Raw genomic sequence first — 20,011 nt, 5'->3', positions numbered from 1 at the left:
TTCTGCAGGTAGCAGAGTCAGTGAGAGGTTTTAAACAAGGGAAAACACGACCAGACTTGCTTTTCGGAAAAAGCACAGAGAGGAGGGGAGATTGGAGAGGAGGGAGACTAGTTAAGACCAGCTACGGAGGCCCTTGTAAAAGGCAAAACATTTAAACAACTTAAAACACATATTTAGAGAGTTGTTCAATAGCAGCTCTTAAAACTTGTGCCTTTTCTTAAAACACCACAGGGAGAAACTGTTTTAGTTTAGAATTTATAATGTGGGGTAGCCATCATTTTTTTTTCCTAGTGTCTCCAAAATGCTGTATAAAATCAGTGTTTTTCTTTTTAAGTAATTCTGTGTGGTTTCTGCGTCGAGCACTGGGAAATGAATCAAGCCATGGCAATGGGAAGAGAAGGATATTGGAAAGCAGATGTGAGAAATGCTAGCTAAGGGAGACTGGGTGAGTAATATTTGCCAATTACAATTTTTCTTAATTTTCTGGTAAGACTCATAGCAAAGCAACTTCTAAATAACTCCCCTTCCTTATTGTTTTAATGGAAAAGTAATGGAAGTGAGGGGCCTTGTGCTGTGTCGGAAAAATGCTCAGGTCCTTCTCCCAAATGGTCTGCAAATCCACGATGTAAGTTGAAATCTGTCTATTTTATCTAGTTGCTTCTTATACTGAGCCACTGTGGGCGAGTGGAAGTAAAAAGATGCCAAAAGAATACATTTCTGACTTTGTTTTTTTAAAGCTGGATATTTTGGTAGCCAACCTCAGCTCAGGACATCCTGAAAGAAAAATGCCCCTGCAAAACCGAAGCAGCACCAACACTTAGACATGACATGTTCATTGCCCCCCTGTCACTGTGCGTGGATGCTGGTCTCAGTCTGATGATAGCCAGAGAAGAAGACGGGAAAGACAGCAAGAGAAGAAGGCCAACCATGAGTGTTAGACATGGGAAGGACATTAATCCCCTCTTTAACTGAAGCCCGAGGGAAAGATGACTAGAGACAAGTCCAAGCTTTGAGGATATGGTGGGATAACCAGAATTCTTACACATTACAGGCAAGAATACATCAATTTGGAAAACAAGTTGGCATTATCTTATGAAGTTGAAGATGCTCGAATCCTGTAAACTCATCAATTCCACCTCTAGGCAATATTCTTACAGAAACTCTTACACACAGGGCACAAGGAGACATGTGCCAGAATGTTCACAGCAGCAAAATTTGTAGTTTGCAGAAAACTGGAAACAACCCAAATGTCCAGTCGCAGTGGAATGGGCAGAGGATATAAGCACACAACAGAATACTATGCAGCGATGAAAAAGGATGAGGCACAACTGCACATACCAACATGGGTGACTCTCACAAAGGCTTGCATAGCAAAAGTATGTTATTGCAAAATACATACAGAGCAATCACTCTAAAATTAAACATAAAAAGTAAAATATCATTTATGAAGATATATCTGTTTATGGAGATGCATATCTGTAGTAAAACTATTAATTTTTAAAAAGGGGAAAAGGATAGTGAAAACAAAACCTAGGGCAGTGAGGAAAGGGGATGGGATTGGGGAGGGCAAACTCACGGTAATGTCACATTTCTTAAACTAGCTGGCTGAGTCTAAGGCTGTTCATTTACCATTGTTTGTTTACTTTTACACAAATATTATACATATTCTTTGGCTATTATTCAATTTTTAATTTAAGAAAAGAAAAGCCACCTCCTGATGCGGCCAACTCACAAAAAAATAAAATCTTTAAGAAATTTAACATGTTCTCTGCTGTGCTGTTTTCTTCTGGCCAACCCAGAGATGATGAGATGGGCCGTCAGCCTAAAAGCTAAGCGGGAGGAGATAGAGAAGCAATTGAATGGAAACAAAGGCAACCTTGGGAAGTCCCCTTCTGGAAAGCAGCTCTAAGGAGACAGAGCTGCTGCCAGAATCTAAACCTTGGGACTCCGGTTGCTGCATAAAAAAATAAATGTTAGGAACAAAAACAAACACCCACATCTCCACGCTGGACAGCAGAAGAGCAAGTTGCCAAATATTTGACTTTTTTTTTTTTCTGGATTGTTTTTTCTCTCTAAATCTAAACTCCATATTCCGCTTCTTCTCTGTTTCCATATGTTAGAAGCTAAGTCCAGACGGAAAAACAAAAACAAAAAGGTTGGGTGCTCCATTTATTGTCAACAGGGATGGTTCGGATTATTGTTCAACTAGAAGGAGCTCAGTGCTTTAGAAACATCTCATTACTTGATGTAGCCACTTCTACGTACTATCATTAGACTGCCATGGAGCAAAATGCAGAATACCTCACAGCCCTCTCTACCAGTATTTCTTTCATGTATCATCAAGAGTTTCCTTATTACAGTGAAGCTGAACCTGGATACAATTACAGTAGGTCCAGGCCTTTCTGGTAAATAATATTCAGTTCATTTCATCATCTGAGCCTTTAAAACACAGTATCTCTTAAGGACCCTCTTAGAGGAAGAGCTGCTTGCCCTGTGAAAACAGATTAATGCTGGACGTCAATAAAGGCAGTAGGAATAAATATTACATGCTTACTAGCTGCCAGGTAGAGTGTCAATTGATGTATAAGCATTCTTTCAATTAATCCTAATAATCCTCCCATGAGAGAGGTAGGTGTTAATATTATCCCAACCTCACAGATGAGGAATCTCTTGGCGAGCTTAAGTAATTTGCCCAAGGTCACACAACTAGTAAGTGGTATAACAAGGAGGGAAACCAGGTCTAACATAGTATCTAGCCCTAATCCCTATACTACAAGGTCACTGGAGTATGGTGATAGTAGAAGTAGTTAGAGTTGCCATTGAAATACATTAGAAATAAAATTCAAGTCTACTTGATAGCTAAGCTCATAACTTCTCCATCTGGAGTCACCAAAGGTGGTCGGTGGTTCAGGTTGGTGAGGGTCTATAAATTATTTTTAACAATTAAAATAGTGTAAAACATGGGTTCTTGGTCTTTTTGTGCCATGGATTTCTATGGCTGTTGTCTAGTGTAGCCAGGGACACCTCTTGGAATAATGTTTTAAAATGTAACATATATATATATATATAAATATATATATATATATATATATATATATATATATATAAAATTCATAATATATATATACATTACAAATTATATATATATGTATATATATATATATATAATTTGTGTAATATGTATATTATACATATATCTATCTATATAAAAGCCTAAGCAACCATTCAACCATTTGACTGGTAGCTATGACATGCACTGACCACCAGCGAGCAGATGCTCAATGCACAGGCATGAAAACATGGAATAGACTGATGAATCTCAGAGGGAACGGGGGTGGGGGGAGAAAGGGAAGAGATTAACAAAGATCTTATATATATACTAGAGGCCCGGTGCATGGATTCGTGCACCGGTAGGGGTCCCTCGGCCTGGCCTGCAGGGATCCGACATCCCCCGAGGGTCCCAGATTGTGAGAGGATGCAGGCCAGGCCGAGAGACCCCACCAGTGCACAAATCCTGTGCACTGGGCCTCTAGTATATAATAAAATAGATCACACATGAAGCCATTACATTGAAATTATCAATCTAATAAGAAACACATTTGTGATATAGTAATATACATATTTCTATATGAACACATTCAATAACAACTACCAGTGGGTCTGATATAACTACTGTAATTTTAAAATAGTGATGGCCATAAACATTGTTTCAAGGTATTTGCAATAGCATCCATATTTGACATGGAAATACGTCTGCTTTCTAATGGTGACAAAGTCAAAGGCACTGCCAATGCCGCTGTGGTTTGTTGCCTGCACTCATAATGGCAGGAAATGCTAAATTTTAAAATTCATAATGGGAGGAAATGCTTAGAGGTTAGTACAAATAAAGCTGCAATTTTTTTCCCCTTCTGAGTTCACTGACCCCTTGAATCCTAAGCACAGGCCTGAACCCAGGTTAAGAACCCTTCTTCAATAACCTAACGATCACTTCCTGGAAGTGCTAAGCTTATTCCTGATAAGGCTTCGATGCATTTGAATTCTTGCTTTGACAAGGAATTAGTTGTATCCATCCATTATAGCATGTGGCCAATAATTAACATCCAGGAACAATGAATAAGGTCGTAAAATCCAGGAACAAGTTCACTGTGACTGGTGGACCACATGTTGCTGAGAACCCTGTGGATGGTGTTTACGGTAGACCATGCTTGATCTAATGCTGTCTGTGTTGGAAATCAACACACATCCACTGCTACCTAAAGACTTTGCATGCGAGGACCACGTTGTTTCAGTAAAGGGCAAAAACTCGGCTGGGAAAAGGAAGCTAATGTTTTGAATGAATGAAAGAGTTTTTCTACAAGTCTGAATCACCTACGGTCTGTCAGTGTTTTGAGAGAACAAAGGCCACTTGTAAACCTACGATGCATGGTGGAGACTGTGGTCTGAAATTTGACTTCAGGTCTTGGCTGAAGATTTCAGAGAAGCAGCGCCACACCAGTAGACACTGTGGACTAGGAGGCACTTTGCTAAATGTGATGCTTCCGCTCAATGGCTGGTTTGTTAAGAGTAAAACTATGTTCTCAGGTTGCTGGTTGGCCTGGAAGTAAATAACATAGGTCAGGGCTTAGAAAACACGGTAGGCATCAGAGTGGAAGTTTATCCAAACATAAGCCACACAGGATTCCTGTAAGATGAAGGCCATTTTAGTACCAATAAAGGGACAAAGCACATACAAAGGACAAAGCTATGTATAAGAATTCCCTAAGACAAATACTGATGCTCAGGTCCTACCTCAGACTAATAAAGTCAGAATATCTGGAGACAGGGCCTGGGAATCTGTGTTTGTAAGGGTTGAGACGCACTGATTAAGTTAATGTAGTAGATCAACAATGGTTCCAAATTCTTTGCTATCCTTCCCATCAAGATGAATCTGGCCTTGCTCTGTATTTGCTATGACCCAGAGAATGCAATGGACTTTGGAACCCTGGCTTTACAAGGACTGGCATCTTTTGCTTCTCAATTTGGGGGACCAGCCATCATGCTGTGAAGGCCAGGCCAGGACACTGCATGGTTAGAGGCCATCTGGAGAGAGCCCTGGAGGAGAGGAGTCCATCTCGGATAGACTAGCTTTCACCAAACTCTCAGCTGAATGCATTTGCATGTGTGACCTCAGTCTGCATCATCTGAATCAGAAGAACCACCTGGCTGAGCCCAATCCCCCCATATCATTGTGAGGAATAATACATTACTGTGTTTAAGTTACTACATTTTGGTGTGACTTCTTATTCCATAATAAACGAAACAATTTTTTTACTGACAATGCTCTATTATTTTCTTGAAAGATCTGTTGTTCCTATCTTGGAATCTTGACATGAACTGAAAAGCAAGGCTGGATACATCTTTCTAAAGCAGATAGAAGACATGATTACACTGGGAGCTTAGGTGAAAGCTGACCTAATACAGACAAAAGAAGACCAATATCCCATGTGGTCTTAGGTAACCCCCCTGCTTCTGAGAGTGGGGTGGCCATTGTGATAGACATAGAGATCCACCATCAGATCCCCCTACAAAGATGCACTTGCTGCCCGGCTGCAGGGAGTCCAGGCAACAGAAAGCCTCCAGCTGCCCAGCCCCTTTGGGGTCTGCCTCAGCTGTACAGAGCAGTCTTTCCTAAGATGAGGCCCACATTTGGTGACTGAGTGAGGTGGGGATAGAAAGGCCTGGTCATTTTGGCCTGATGTGGAATGCTGACAGAAAAGACTCTCTCTGGAGTTCCCTGCAGGTTGGCCAAGGTTTAGATGGCCTGTGCCACAGCTGGATTTCCCACCCCTTCCTTTTACATGTGTCACTTCCTGATGTAAACATCTTGTGTCCCAAACTTGGCCTCAATGTTTGCTTCTGGAGAACCCAACCTGTGACTGCCATGAGATCTAGGAGGTTTTACTTTTGAGGATGTGGGATGTGGGTTGATTGCTATGTTCTGGTTTTTCTGGCCACAGGCTGATTCCTATAAATGGACAGAAGAACTTTCCTAGGTCTAAAAGATGGAGACAAAGAACCCATGAATCAGGACTTCCCTCTTTGTGGAAGGGAACAGAGCCGGGAGAGAGATGAAGATCCTGTTGAACAGTTTCTGTAACAACGCCAAAACATTTTCCCGGGGAATTAACTGCATTTGGTAATCATTGTCTCGGATCTGTCTAGCAGTTACTTTCCTCCATTACATAGTGTCTTAAATGCTCACTCCCTCTCAACCAGTCACATTTATTGCTCATTGCTTACTCTGAGTTTGTCAATGCAATCAAGAACTTGGTAAAGACCTGCCTGGAACTGTTATTTCCTTCAGAAATAGTTCATAATGCTCCCAAAGCTGTTTAAAATTATTTAAAAAATGATCTGTCAGCAGGAAATTCAAGAAAGGCAGGTGGCCAGCTCTCTGTGGATTATCTGAGGAAACCCTCAAATCCTTCCACTCAAAGCACCATGGTTATTCTCTTAATTGTGTGTAGTCAAAGAAACACAATAAAAACCATGTTCGTTTTAGAAAAGCACAGTTGGGAAGCTGGAATTATGCTTTCTGTCTGCACAACATGCTTTCCCCATCCTCCTCCTCCCTGGAGGCACCCTCTTTCCTTTAGGGGACAAATGATTCCATGTGGACTGGATGCGCTGCCAAAGACTATCCATCGCCAACACTCCACCCCAACTTTGTGACCACCACCCCCTCATACACACCCCAAGGGCAGACATGTGGGCTAGTTCTGGCCAACCAGAGTGTTCCACCCCTTCCCACTCCACTGCCCTCTCAGGCTCAAAGGCACAGTGGTGCAGGGAAAGGTCGGTTTGGGTTGTCAAATCTCAGATGTGACTACTATTTGAAGCCTTAAGCGAGTTTCTCTGGTGAAACTTCTGGTTCCTCATTTATAAAGTAGTAAATTCAATTTCTAAATGTGAAGTCAAAACTTCCGTGGGGTTCAGATGACGATTCAGTGATGTAAGAGCAAAATGTCCTGCATTTCAAAGACCATGACAACATCGAAAGAGATCATGGCAGCCACTCTGACGTTCGGAGGACAGAGAAAGACCCCAAAGGAAGCAGCAAAGTGGCCTTGACAGCAATGGCCACGGGTTGTCACCGGCCAAGGAGAAAGAGGATTAGACCTCTGATCTACCTGTAACACTATTCAGTCAATATATATTGACTACACACACACACACACACACACACACACACACATACATACTTACATACACACATATATACATATACACACACGCACATAACACATACCTGAATCAATGCTAGTAGAGGTATATATATATATACATATATATTTATATACATATATACACATATTTTATATATACATACACACATACATACACATACATATATGTGTGTGTGTGTATATCTATACCTATAAACATATACACTGAAGGCCACTATGCTATTCTATATTTCTTGCTGACTGAGTCCCTCTGGGCATTACTGAAAAGTAGATATTTCAGCTATTTCTTAGAGGATATCTTAGTGATAACTCAGTCCAAACCTGGCATTTTACAGATGAACAAACTGAGGCTCAGAAAAGGCCACTGCCCCCGATGACAAGGCCCTGTCCGGTTGTTAAACGGTACAGATGCCAAAGGCTTGCTCCCTCTCGGCCAGGTCCAGCGAGGGGCGACAGCCCACCTTCGCCCTTCACCTGGCCTCTGAGCTGGCTGCAGGTGCCTGGTTTCCCTGGGTGTCGCTTGCCGGGAGTACAGGGGCCGCCCGCTCCCTCTCCCCAGCACCCCGTCGCTCCCTGCGGAGAGCTGTCACTCCTTTAAGTGGGCATTTTAGGAACCATCCAAAAATAAGTCTACTTTGGTTTCGATTTTTAAGTTAAGAGCTGTGGAGTTTGGCAGGGAGGGAGGTTTCTTTTTGGCAGACACATATGCATGCTTCTGTTCTGTGTGTCTCACGCTGCAAAGCAAGTCCATGGCTAAGGTCCGCTGTTCTCATTATCAGCCGCTTGACATTTGGACTGTGTCCTCAGTCCAGCCTGACAGAGGATGCCTTTATTAACACACGGGACCTCTTCCCTCCTCCATTCTGCCCTCATCTCCACCCACACCCCACCCTCCACCAAGCACTTCGGGGCAGGAGCTCTGCCAACATTTGTAAATCACCTACATGACATGCTGCGCGGTGAAACCTTCCCTATCACAAACATATGTGGGCCTTGTTCCTTTTGTTGCCCGTTTTTGGCAGCCAGGGGAGCGCCATGCCGCTCTCAATGTGTTTTGCATTCACGAGAAGGGTCAGCGGGCGCCTGTGATATTTGCCACAAGTTTCTGAGTGGCAGGCGATCCCTTTGTCCACCTCTGTGGCACATGCAGCCACAATCTGGTCTCCCAAGCGGCTGCTCTATGCACAGAGCCGCACGGGACACGTGCAATGCCAAGCACGGCAGTGCTCACAGGCTGGGCTGGGACACGAAATAACAGGTGGCGGAGGCAGCTGTGAAAGGACCTGAAGGACATGCCGAGTGTGCCCGCTGCCACCCTCCTCAAGAAGCAGTGAGCAGATGGGGGACACCTGACGTGTCCATTGCTCCCAAGTCTGCCCTTAATGGCCTAAGTAGAGATTCTTCTCACCTGAGCCCAGAAATAGGCTTTTCAACTGTTTCTTTTGTTCATCAAGGTAATTAACATTTTGGGCAATATTTAAATTTCTTACATGCTTTTAATGATTAGAATGACTGGGGTGGGGTAGGCAAATTAGAACACCTGTAATTTTACTTGATTTTATCAGTTCTTCTAACATAAAAGTAACCCAGTAACCCCTTAGGAAATTCTTGGTGAGCTCTCATTTATTATGTCAAATTGAAGTACTTTCAAGGAAGTCTGTGCCTGATTAATTTCTGTTTGGAGCATGCATTTGCCTAATGGGAAACTCGAGCATTTAGAATCCCAAATACCCAGGGAGCCAAAATCGAGGTCCCAATGTTGCCTCAAATAAAAAACTGAGGGCCATAAAAATCAAGTCCAAAACATTTACATTTCTTCTCTTGAATAAGCAAATGCTTGCTGAGGGGCTTTCTTAATTTCTCCAAAAACTTTCTGGAGGTGAATAGTGCAACCGTCATGTAATCATTGGAGAAGCCTTGTCCTGAGGAGCCAAGATCTGCAAACAAAGGCACGGTGGACAGGCGTGGCCAGGAGTAGTATCTAATTCCTAAAGGGGAGGTCACACTAGGGGCATCAGGTAGAGAGATTTTGTCTTGGGCTCCATGTGTAATATACAAATATGATCATAGATTGGCCAGAGGAGATTACATTGTCCTTTCCTCATGAAATTTGTTCAAGCTCCCCCTTTGTTCCCAAATACACTAATTCTCTTATTAATGACCCACCTTTTGGGGGCTGAGTATTCTCTTTCTGACTGCTGAACAATGCCTACACTTTGGTCTTGTGTACTTCAACAGAAACTCAGACCACTCTTCCCTGTGGAAAGTAAGGCCGCAGGGGCCACATTTTGGCTGGTGTGGGCCTCTGCTTGAGGCCAGCCGTGCCTTATCGGTGTTTTTAGACTTTGTTTTCAACCCACTCTCCCATTCCCACAAGCCGAAGGCCCCAAAGCGTGTTCCTACCTGATGGAAGTTACCCACTTGCCGCACGTAACCAGCCACTTCCTTATCAGATTTAAAGATTTTCCAAACTTTTCTTTCTGCCTTCTTGTATTCCCGGGATCCTTTCCAACTCATGGCCATCAGGGAGCGCTCTGTCAGGGCAGCTGCCACGATGATGTCCAGCTGGCCATTGTAGATGAGCACCTACATGAAATCGAGCCGGGTACAAATGCAGGAGTCAGCGAGGGAAGCCAGTGACTCTATCTAGGTAGAGAAAGTACCCACGCACATGCACATGCACATGCGTGGGAGAAAAGGGACCGTGAGCTTCTCTCATGTGGTGCTCACAGAGGCCCGGCTCCCAGGCCAGTGGGGTCATTTTCTTCCAGTTGGCCACACACATCAACAACCTGAAATAAACTGGAGCCTTGTCTCAACCATTGCATTCTCCCAACATTTGATTCTTCATAGGAATCTACCTAAAGGCCTCTCTTGGTTGCAAACATGTTTGCGCTGTATCACTTGATGATATTACATACTCGGAGGTATGGCTATGTTAAAGAGTAGGACTGTACTTACCACATTTTAGTGGAGCTGAGGAATACTACACCCCGGATTTTCATGAGGCCTGCATTTCATTAACTGGGCTTTCAGGCACTGCAGTAGCTGGCGGGCTGGGCCTTCTCTGGGGGTTGTTAAGCCATATGGCTCTCCTCTCCACATTGATTTTACAGTGGCCACTATAATTCTTTGAGGCAGACAGACAGATGCAGGTGCCTCAGATTTTTTACTTGTTGGAGGCAACTGTGTCTGCCATGCAACTTCTAAGACCTCTTTTTCTTAAATAAGACAGCTATTTGTCAACAGTGAGAAGTGTCCTTCCCAGAATTCATTTGTATTTTTTGCCAATTTGATGGATATTATAAAAGAAACAAGCCTGGGGAAGCTCTTATCTTTTCTTCCCAAACAATGTTCAATTTGCTTGGAAAAGAATCCAGGTCGCACCCAGCGCGGGTGAAGCTGTGGAACTCCCCGGACAGGGTAACAGGCGCTCCTCTCTGCAGGGCCATTTAACACAAACCCTTTCAATGTTGAGACTTTCCATCTCACTAGTCCTGATTTTTTAAATGAATTTTATGGAAAAAAAAAAAAAAAGCCCAAAGAAACTATATTCATTAGTCTTATAAAGAAAAACTCAAACACAATCTAAAGGTTCCATGATTAGTAAGTGGTTAAATGAACTGTGGTATGGACATTCTATGGGATAGAGCAAAACCACCGAAAACATTTGCCTGAACCATGAAGCAATGTGGAAAACCCTTATCCCATCAGTCTGAGAGCCAAAAGTCAAATATACACTGAGTGGCCAGATTATTCTGATCTCTTAACACATAATAATTTGGCCACTCAGTGTATATTCTATATAATAAAAGGCTAATATGCAAATTGTCCCCTCGACCAGGTGTTCGACCAGCAGGCAGGCCGGCCAACCGCCCAAGTCCCCTCCCCCTGGCCAGGTTGGCCGGACCCCACCCATGCATGAATTCATGCACCAGGCCTCTAATATATATATGTATATGTGTGTATATATATATATATATATATATATATATATACTGAGTGGTCAAATTATTATGCATTCAGAGATCATAATAATCTGGCCACTTAGTATATCATCATTAGGAATGGATAAAATAGGTATACATATTCTCATGTGTGGAATGAGACTATTTAAAAAAAATGAATACAGCCCATTAATTTCAGTCCTTTTCTCCTTTGTTTCCTACTCTTCTTAGGCTATTTTTATGCAACCCCCACAGTATGAATGCTCACACCGCACTGTCCCTCTGTCCCCAGCAAGGAGTGCTCCTCAGCTCCATGCCGCCGTTCATCTATTTGGAAGCTCTGGTTTGGCTCAAGTGAAGGCCTTTAGTTGAATCCTCACACTGGTAGAAAAGGTTCCAATGCATATGTTTCCATCCCAGCCTCCCTGGTACAGGCTTCTTAAAAGGCTCACACATAATTAAAAAGCCCGGGACTTTGACACACTGCAAATCCCCCGGCAGCCCGGGCCGGGACTCGGCGGAAGATGAAAGAGCCCTGGGCTCTGCCGCAAGAACGCGGGTCTTTCATGTCCTTCCGTCGCCATCACCACTTCACTCCCCTCAACAGAAACCCAAAGGGGAAAATCCTGGTCGATGTAAAGCATCTTGAAAAGACTCAACTCCCCCACAGCAATAAAATTTCGCATTGTTTATTCAAAGACATTGCCTCAAAGACCTTGAATACTTCTGGCCCAGGCAAAACTCCTACAGCTGTTTCGCCAGCAGTATGGAAACAATTATATATGATCTGTACCAGCAAACAAGGCTTAAATGCTTCACCATTCTAGGAAGGCCTGATTATAGCTGATTAACAAAGATAATCATCTCTAAAGTAATTCCTCTGCTAGACTTCAATGGAAAGATGCTGATTCACTAGGCCCGTGGTCGGCAAACTGCGGCTCGCGAGCCACATGCGACTCTTTGGCCTCTTGAGTGTGGCTCTTCCACAAAATACCACGGCTTGGGCGAGTCTATTTTGAAGAAGTGGCGTTAGAAGAAGTTTAAGTTTAAAAAATTTGGCTCTCAAAAGAAATTTCAATCGTTGTACTGTTGATATTTGGCTCTGTTGACTAATGAGTTTGCCGACCACTTCACTAGGGGATGCACAGAGTCTCTGGCGTTTTCCTCTCCATGAAGCTTGCTGAGGGTCTCTTGTAGCGACTTGCTATCAACAGTATATCCTGAAATTGATTTAAGGGATTTCATCAATCGATGTCATCTTTAAGGGATGAAAACCCACAGATTACAGCAAAAACAGGCTAAGATGTACGGCATTAGTGTGCATGGTGGTTGAACTGAATTGAGATGAATCCCTGCCCTGAGCTGCGTCCCTGGTCGCCTCGACTGGTCCTAAACCAGAGCAGTAGCTCCCTGGAATGCTGCAGTGAAGGGCTGACCTGCATCACTTTGTGCATGTGACATGCGGAAGGCACCCTGGGGGGTGGGGGTGGGGGGGACAAATGGAAATCCTTCCTTTACAAAACAAGGGAAACATTTTTAACTTTTAAAGGGCACACAAGTCAAATGCGACCAAAAAAGAAATCAGATTCATGTTCAAGTGAAGTGATTTCAGGGCTGGCCTTTAAGGTCGCCAGCCTTAAATATAAGAATTCCTGAGCTTTTATTTTTATCTAAATGTCATGTTTATTCTCGTCAGACCTCACAGGAATATCCCAGTTGCCTTTGGGGCTGGGTGAGTGGACGAAATATCCCAGGGTGCACTGACAGTGAGCTGAGAAGCCAGGTGGGTGGGTGGTCCTGAAGCCCACGGGCACATGTGGGCAACCCACATCCTAACAGAGAAGTTCAAGGACAAGGCATATGCCCTGACGCGTTGGCCAGTTATGCAGGATCTGCACACACACATTCGCTTCATTTCTTCCTTGTAGGGTGACCAGCTGTCCCGGTTTCTCCTGGGCTGAGGAGTTTCCCAGGATGCAGGACTTTCAGGCTAAAACTGGGACAGTCTGGGGCAAACCTCCCCCGGAGGCTTGCTGGTATTTTAAGCAACGGGATCTAAAGACAGAGTGGAGACAGAAATGAATGCAGCCTTGAGCTCCACTCCCCTTGTCAGCAGTGAGCCTAACAAAACCCGGAGCAGGGACAGGGCTGCTGGGAGCTGGTTTCCCAGGCAGCATCCGAAACACGTGTCCTGGGTGGTCAGCTGTGAGGCCTCCTTTTAGAGAATGTTCTTTTCTGTCAGCACTTGGAGGACTGGCTGGTGAGCTTGTTGGAAGTGGCGGTTATGTGAAGACATGGACAATACTTCTTATTAAGAAAAAAAATCAATGAACAACTGTGATTCCACTGTTGGTGCTCTATAATTACTATAAAAAGATGCTTCCAATTTGGGAGAAGAAAACATCAAATACAAGCAGTTAGGGTAGTCTAAGTATGGGTGCTTTGTTTTAACTTGACTGTTTTCTAGGTTTATTTTATAAGTGTGGTTAGGATGCTTTTATAATGAAAAAATAATTTTTAAAAAACCACAATAACATTAAGAGGTTAGGCACCTCCGTTTGGCAAAAGGTGGGTTTTATCACAGAATCATTTGTGCAAACTCCGATATTACCTGTTCTCAGTTTTTCATGACAAGTAAGTCAAAAGCACAACTTCAGTTCGTTCACAGGTGATCCTAAAGACTCATTCCAGAATTCAAGCATTTGCTAGAGACAGTACTAGGCAATCTGGATTACAAGCATCTTTCTTGGGGGGTTCAAATGACAGAGATGAGAAAAGCATTTGTATGATGTTCTTTATTTTCTGAAGTGCTTTCATGTCCACGTGGCTTTATTCTCATTCCGCTACACGAGGTCGGCGTGAAAGTGTTACAGAGCTCACCTCTGCTTTAGGAAATTGTGACACAGCGAGGTGCCAGAATGCATCCTAGATCCCGACTTGCAAACTTGTACCTGGAACTCCTCAGGAAAAGAGTGAAAGTACTTTGAACCAACCAGCATGCGCTGACTCCCCACAGCTAAGAGTTTGGTGCCCCTGGAAAGTGAGAGTCAGTTGAGCATGACAGAGCTCGCATCTCCAGTTCAGAAACAATCTTGGCCTGTTTGCCCAAGTCCGGCGACATAGCTGCGTCATTTCTCACTTTGGCTCTATGGGCAAGGAGGAGTGTAAGGGCATTGCTCAGCTGGTGGCAGATGTCTCACTTCTGCAGGGAGTGGCCTTGGTGAAGCAGCTGTGGGGCAGCATCAGCTCCTGGAGAAGGAGGCTCCCTGAGCACCCAGTCCATCCACAGCCCTTGCATAGTGCCTGGCACCTTGTAGAACATATGGACACTTACAAGGCATGGTCAGTTGCTCTCCTTAGGTGCTCTGCAATCCTGTAGAGTGACTGTGGCTTGCCCAGGTCCACGCTTCCTTCTCCTGGTGACTGGCCTCCCAACCACCTCAAAGGATACAGCCCTAGTGGAGCTGTCAATCACAGAGTCCCGCCTCTTCTGTGCCAGGGATGAGCATTGTGACCTAAGCTAGGCCTCCCCGATGAATCTGCTCAGATTTTTCCTAGTCCCTAGCTTTCTTCTTCACGCCAGCTCTTCAGCTTTTCTGTGAATTCTGTGACCTCTCATGTCTTCTGATCAAGTCCTTTCATGCTTCAAGAAACCAGAACTGTTTATGTTGCTAAAAGCATGCCATCCAAACCCATGCACCATCAGAGCAGCGCACACAGGCCCCAGCATGCTGAACAGGGAACCCCTGGACCCGTGGCTTACCCTCCCTGAGCTGCAGTTCCCTTTTCTGGACATGCAGATGGTAAGACCTCCATCCCATTGCAGTGAGGATGAATGAGGTCATGTGCATACAGCTCCTAGGACAGGGCCTGATACAAACTGGCAGTCCAGTGAGTGTTGGGTCCTCTTCATTGTTAGGCAGGTTGATCATTTGATAATGACTTGACTCAACAAAGCACTTCTTCTAAAATAAACCCCTAGTGTGTATGGATGATCTTTTTGTGCTCAATACTTGGTTGCCAAGCTCACTCTTTCGGACAAAGGCCTATGGTAGGAGGGAATCCAGCCAGGGTAAACCTGAACTCTATGTATTCAAACTCCTGAAATAACACACCTCTCCCTGGGACTTTTACACTCATTGGGTATAGCATCTCAGAAATATTTTCTTGGTAGGCAGAGCCATAAGTTCACAAAGTACTTTTTTTAAAGGGACTTACAGTTTTGAAGCATGGGATTCATGCAGAGGTTTTAAATAAGGAATTTCCCCATATTTAAATGCTAGGGAAGTATAGTAAAAGTATAGCTTTGAAAAGGACATTTTGAATAGTAATCGAACACGTCCATCCTTATTATGTTACAGGAAGTGTGCTAACCATTTTACATCCATGACGATGTCATAACACCCCCAGAAGGCAGGTGATAGTTATCCTTTTTTCAGATACAAGGAGACAGAGGTGCAGGGACGTAAGCCAACTGGTGACAGATTCAAGTTCAGATCTGCCCGAGTCCAAAAGGCTGTGCTTCTAACCTCTCTTTTACACTGTCTCCCTGCCCAAGTCCCTGTCCTGAACGAACACATGATCAGGTGGTGTATTCTGTGTTTGTAATTCCACATGCCAGGAGCAAACCTAATGATAAGTGTGACTCCTTGAAATGAAGGATGCATGTCTATAGTTAAGAGCACAGGCCCTGTGTCTAGGTTTTGAATCACAGCACTGCTACCTACTAATGAGATTACCTTAATTAATTACTCAGCCTGTCTAGAGTTCAGTTTCCTCATCTGTAAAATGGGTATAAGGGAAACAAATAGGACAGAGAGTCACTGGGAGAATTACATAATATAATGCATGTAAAGCTTTTTGCATCCTAGGCACACAGTAAGTGCTCAGTTAATGCTAGCTATTATCATTGTCACCACATTTAAAGAGCTCAACATAGCTATTCAAACAGCTGCATAATTTCCAGAAGAAATGTCACCTGTGGATTACAATTGTGAGTTAGGAAGAAGGAGTTAGAATTCTAACACAACGGCACGAGGTCATACATTTGATAAAACATATAACAGGGCCTTAGGAAAGTAGTATCTTGCGGACAGAAGACTTGAGGCCCAGCCCTGGCTCAGCCTCCAGGGCCTGTGCTTCCGGGGTGACTTTGACATGGCATCTACTCACGCTTAGCCTTAACTTTCTCCTCCATGAAGTGAAATAGCTACGGAGTAGAGTTGTTATGAGGGCCACATGGGATACGAGACGTAAAAATGTCCTGTAACTTGATGAGCAGGGTTTCATCAATGGTTTTGTTACTCCTTATGAAGATTAGCCTGAAAATTACATTGCGATAGTGGAGTGCAGAGGTTTTAAATTGGCTGCCTGAGGCCTTGCAGATCTATCCACCGAGTCTACACAGTGGCACAGTTTTTGCAGTTGATGCCAGCATTCCAATACCAGGAGATCTGACCCTGCTGGGCCTGTGTTTCCCCTGGGCCACAGTGACTAACCCTGGACTCTAGCTGTCCCTCTTACACACAGCCCCACCCCTTCCTTAGTACCTCTCCCATCCCCTTCACCCCCTCAGGTGCAAGGGCAGTTGCTATTTTTTTTTCAGTGCTTAGGCTATTATTTTTCTTCAAAGAGAAAAATATTTCTCCGTATCCATGACTTTGTCATGGGCAAAACAGAAAGATCAATAGGTCTCGATCCAACACTGTTCATTGATTTCATTTCCTTCCTGGATCCTCAGGCAGCTGAAGTTCACTTCCATCCGAAATGGAAGGGAAGTGTGGCCTTTTGTCTGAGTGGGAGAAGAGCCCATGACTTACGTAAGGAGTGTGTGTCTGTTTGTTTACTCTGCTCATATGAAATGTCAACTTATTCAGCAGCAAATATTTATGAAGCGCCTAAGGATTAGGCACTCAGGGGACAGATAGGAAAAAATGTGACCTCTGCCCTGGTGATGCTCCAGATTTTTTTTTTTAACTCTTCAAAACATGACTAATCAGAAGAGGAAAGGCAAGTTTACCCTTTCATTCTCTAAGTTTTCCTTAAAGGAGAGGTCAACAAAAGTCTGTTTCACGTGCATCTTCCTAAAATCTAATCATTTAACCACAAACTTTTCAAGTTCTGGATGTATATAAATCAGTAGTTGATTTCTACATTTCCCTCTCTCAGCAAGAAAAAATTCTCCCCAGTAGAGACCTAATGAGCAGAATCAAAGGATGCTGAACCCTTATTTTGCACAGTGTATGCCTTTCAAAGGTATTTTCTGGGCAGATATAAAGCAACCCACTGTTAGCAAAACAGTACCTGCTCACCACTTTACCTGCAGACGCAACTAAAAAGATCCCATGTCCTCAGAACTCAGATTTGGGCTCCAAGTAAGTTAGGTGGTGCCACATGCTACTCAACGGGGAAAGAGACATCTGGCCTTTCAATGGTCCCGCACCACTGGATTCTTGAAAGAAGGGGCTGGGGGCAGAAATGTAGGTAAACGTGCATTTTGTTGTAAATGTCATTCCTCCCGTCTCAAGGCAGAAGGATGGAAATAAATCATGTGAGCGCTACTGACTGATCGAAACTTTAACTTCTTTGTGAAACCAAATCAAAAGAGCACAAAACTGTTCCCTCTGTTTGCCCGTTTGCGCGGCTACTTTTGGGAAAAGGACTGAAACGCCGCAGGAGGCGGCGTTGGTCCCTCAGCACAACGGGAAGGCAGACCGTGCTTGTGTGCGAGGCTTTCTGTTGTTGCACTTTCAGACGAAAGATTTATGCTGATATTTTGGCCCATTTACAACCCATCATAATACTTTGCAGACAAAGTTATGCTCTTTTCCCAATGATCTAGTGACCTTAATCTCTAATATTTTGTGGTTTCCTGTTTGGGGAAATGATTGAACAGCAGCCTAAGCTATTCCAGGCGGCCCGGCGTTCCCAGTTGGCCGCTATCTGTCTTGGTTTTGAATGTTCTCCTGTTCACCAATCCAAAAAAAAAAAATTGGTTTAAAGAAGCTTTTCCTACAGATGCTAAATCAATGAAACTCCTACCAAGCGGCCCTCCACACTTCCTCCTCTGGCTGCCTTACTTATCATTCTTCAGTTACAAACCCCAGCAGCGCCAGGAGTCCTTTCTGCCTGAAGCAATTAGCATGCTCCACCACTGCGCTCTCCTGAGCAGAAGGGAATTAATTTCACTAACATCCAACTCGACCCAGGGCCATTCCCCGGGGCTTCTCACCAGCTCAGCTGCAAAAGAAGAGCCTCGCCTGCCTCCACTGTGCACAATAAGGTTCAGGAAATGTTCCCCCCTGGAGGCAGGGTTGTTATCCTTTCCCGGACAATGCCTGGCCCCCTGGCCCCAGGTGCCTACGGCTCGCAGGACTCCCTCTTCCTGGTGAATTTGCAGGAATATCGGGCTGGAAGGCTCGGGAAGCCCAATCCCTGTGGTCCACTCGGAGAAGACTGTGGGAGAACACTAATGCCACCATTGAATGAAACGGCAGTCACATCTGCCACCACGTTGTGCTTCCAAAGGGACATGTTTTGCCTCCAAGTTTAAGGACAAGGGAAGACAATGAACGAGAGAAAATGAACTTGGCATAAACACCCCCATGTGCCTGCCATCCGCCTACCAGCTAGCGTTGCCAAGACGAGCAAAGAAAAATGAGAATGGAGCAAAAACAAGGTTGAGAGTGTGTGCAGCGATTATACAAATAGTGTCTTTCAGCCAAAGAAAATTATTCCTGCTTTCTTGCAACTTAACTCTAAATAATTTCGTTGCTTTTAGAGGGGAACAAGGAGCTAAGCCAGCGTGGCAACGAGCCAGCCAGCCATCACTCCAACCCAGGCATCTCTGAGGAAAAATTAACCACCTAGCATAGCACACTTAAAACAACTTCTAATGATGGCCCAGAGTAATATTTTTCTCTGGTTTGAACAGAGAAGTCCCAGGCGCACTCCAGGGTCTTTTCTCTGCCTTCTCATTCCAGGGTCTGCTGTCAGAGCCCTTTTCTGATCTTCTCACCTCTCTGGGGTCTCCTCTGATCATTGTCTGCCCCTGGGTTTAGGAACTGAAAGTGCCCAGGAGCAGGCCCGCCGCTGCCCACCCTCTGGAGGTGAAAGTCCTCCCTGGTTGTCAGAATGTCAGTTTCAAGGCCGCAGCAAGGGCCACCTTCAAAGGCTGCCACCTGCTCGCCACTGTGGTTACCCCACTCCCATGAGAGGGGGCAAGTACCTGGTGGCACAGCCTACTTTTCCTTACTGAATTCCACAGAGAAGCCCGGCTGATGCCTGTGGCCTCTGGGATTTCATCTGCACAGGAAAACCTGCTATCAGCAGGTGCAAGATCCTCTGCCCGCACTCTCAATGGGGCTATTCACCAGAGCCGCCCCGTTAGTCTGCGATTAGCCTTTTCCTCCCCCAAGCACAACTTCCCCTTGTTCGGTAAGTAAAGCATCCTTTTCCCCGTTCTTTCCCGAGAATGTCAAAGAGGTTCAAAAGGATTGTGCAAGCCGCTGTGACAAACGCGGGGACTGTCAGGAGGCTGAAGAAACAGACATGAGTATTCAGAGTGGAAGGAGCACGGGGAGACAGGGAAATCTAGACAGAGGAGGTGGGGGGCTCCCGCCCAGAGCTCTCTCGTTTCAGAAAGCTTGGTTGAAGGTTCGGGCTTACACTCAGCCTCGCGCCTGTGCTATGGTGTTGCCTGTTACCCGTGAGAAGATGGGGGTTTCTCATCAGCAGCAAGTAGATGGTACAGACGGAGCCACACAGGGGTGTAGTGGGAGGATTTCTACAAAGCAGGCCAGGCAAGTCCAGTGATGAAAAGCCCCCAGGGAGAGCCTT

General features: G+C 44.6%; 1 protein-coding gene across 2 annotated transcripts in view; it reads right to left on the bottom strand.

The window, feature by feature from the left end:
• Nucleotides 1–20,011, bottom strand: part of CPVL (carboxypeptidase vitellogenic like) — a 105,972-nt gene that overhangs the window by 9,988 nt on the left and 75,973 nt on the right. For both annotated transcript variants that reach the window (XM_028155087.2, XM_054726508.1), the window contains exon 12: nt 9,630–9,812. In XM_028155087.2, the coding sequence (XP_028010888.2) occupies nt 9,630–9,812 (183 nt within the window). The remainder of the gene's footprint in view (nt 1–9,629; nt 9,813–20,011) is intronic.

This window comes from Eptesicus fuscus, chromosome 14 (genome assembly GCF_027574615.1).
Source record: "Eptesicus fuscus isolate TK198812 chromosome 14, DD_ASM_mEF_20220401, whole genome shotgun sequence".
Classification (NCBI taxonomy): domain Eukaryota; kingdom Metazoa; phylum Chordata; class Mammalia; order Chiroptera; family Vespertilionidae; genus Eptesicus; species Eptesicus fuscus.
Note: the sequence above shows the minus strand (reverse complement) of the source record. Positions and strands in the feature narration are given on the sequence as shown.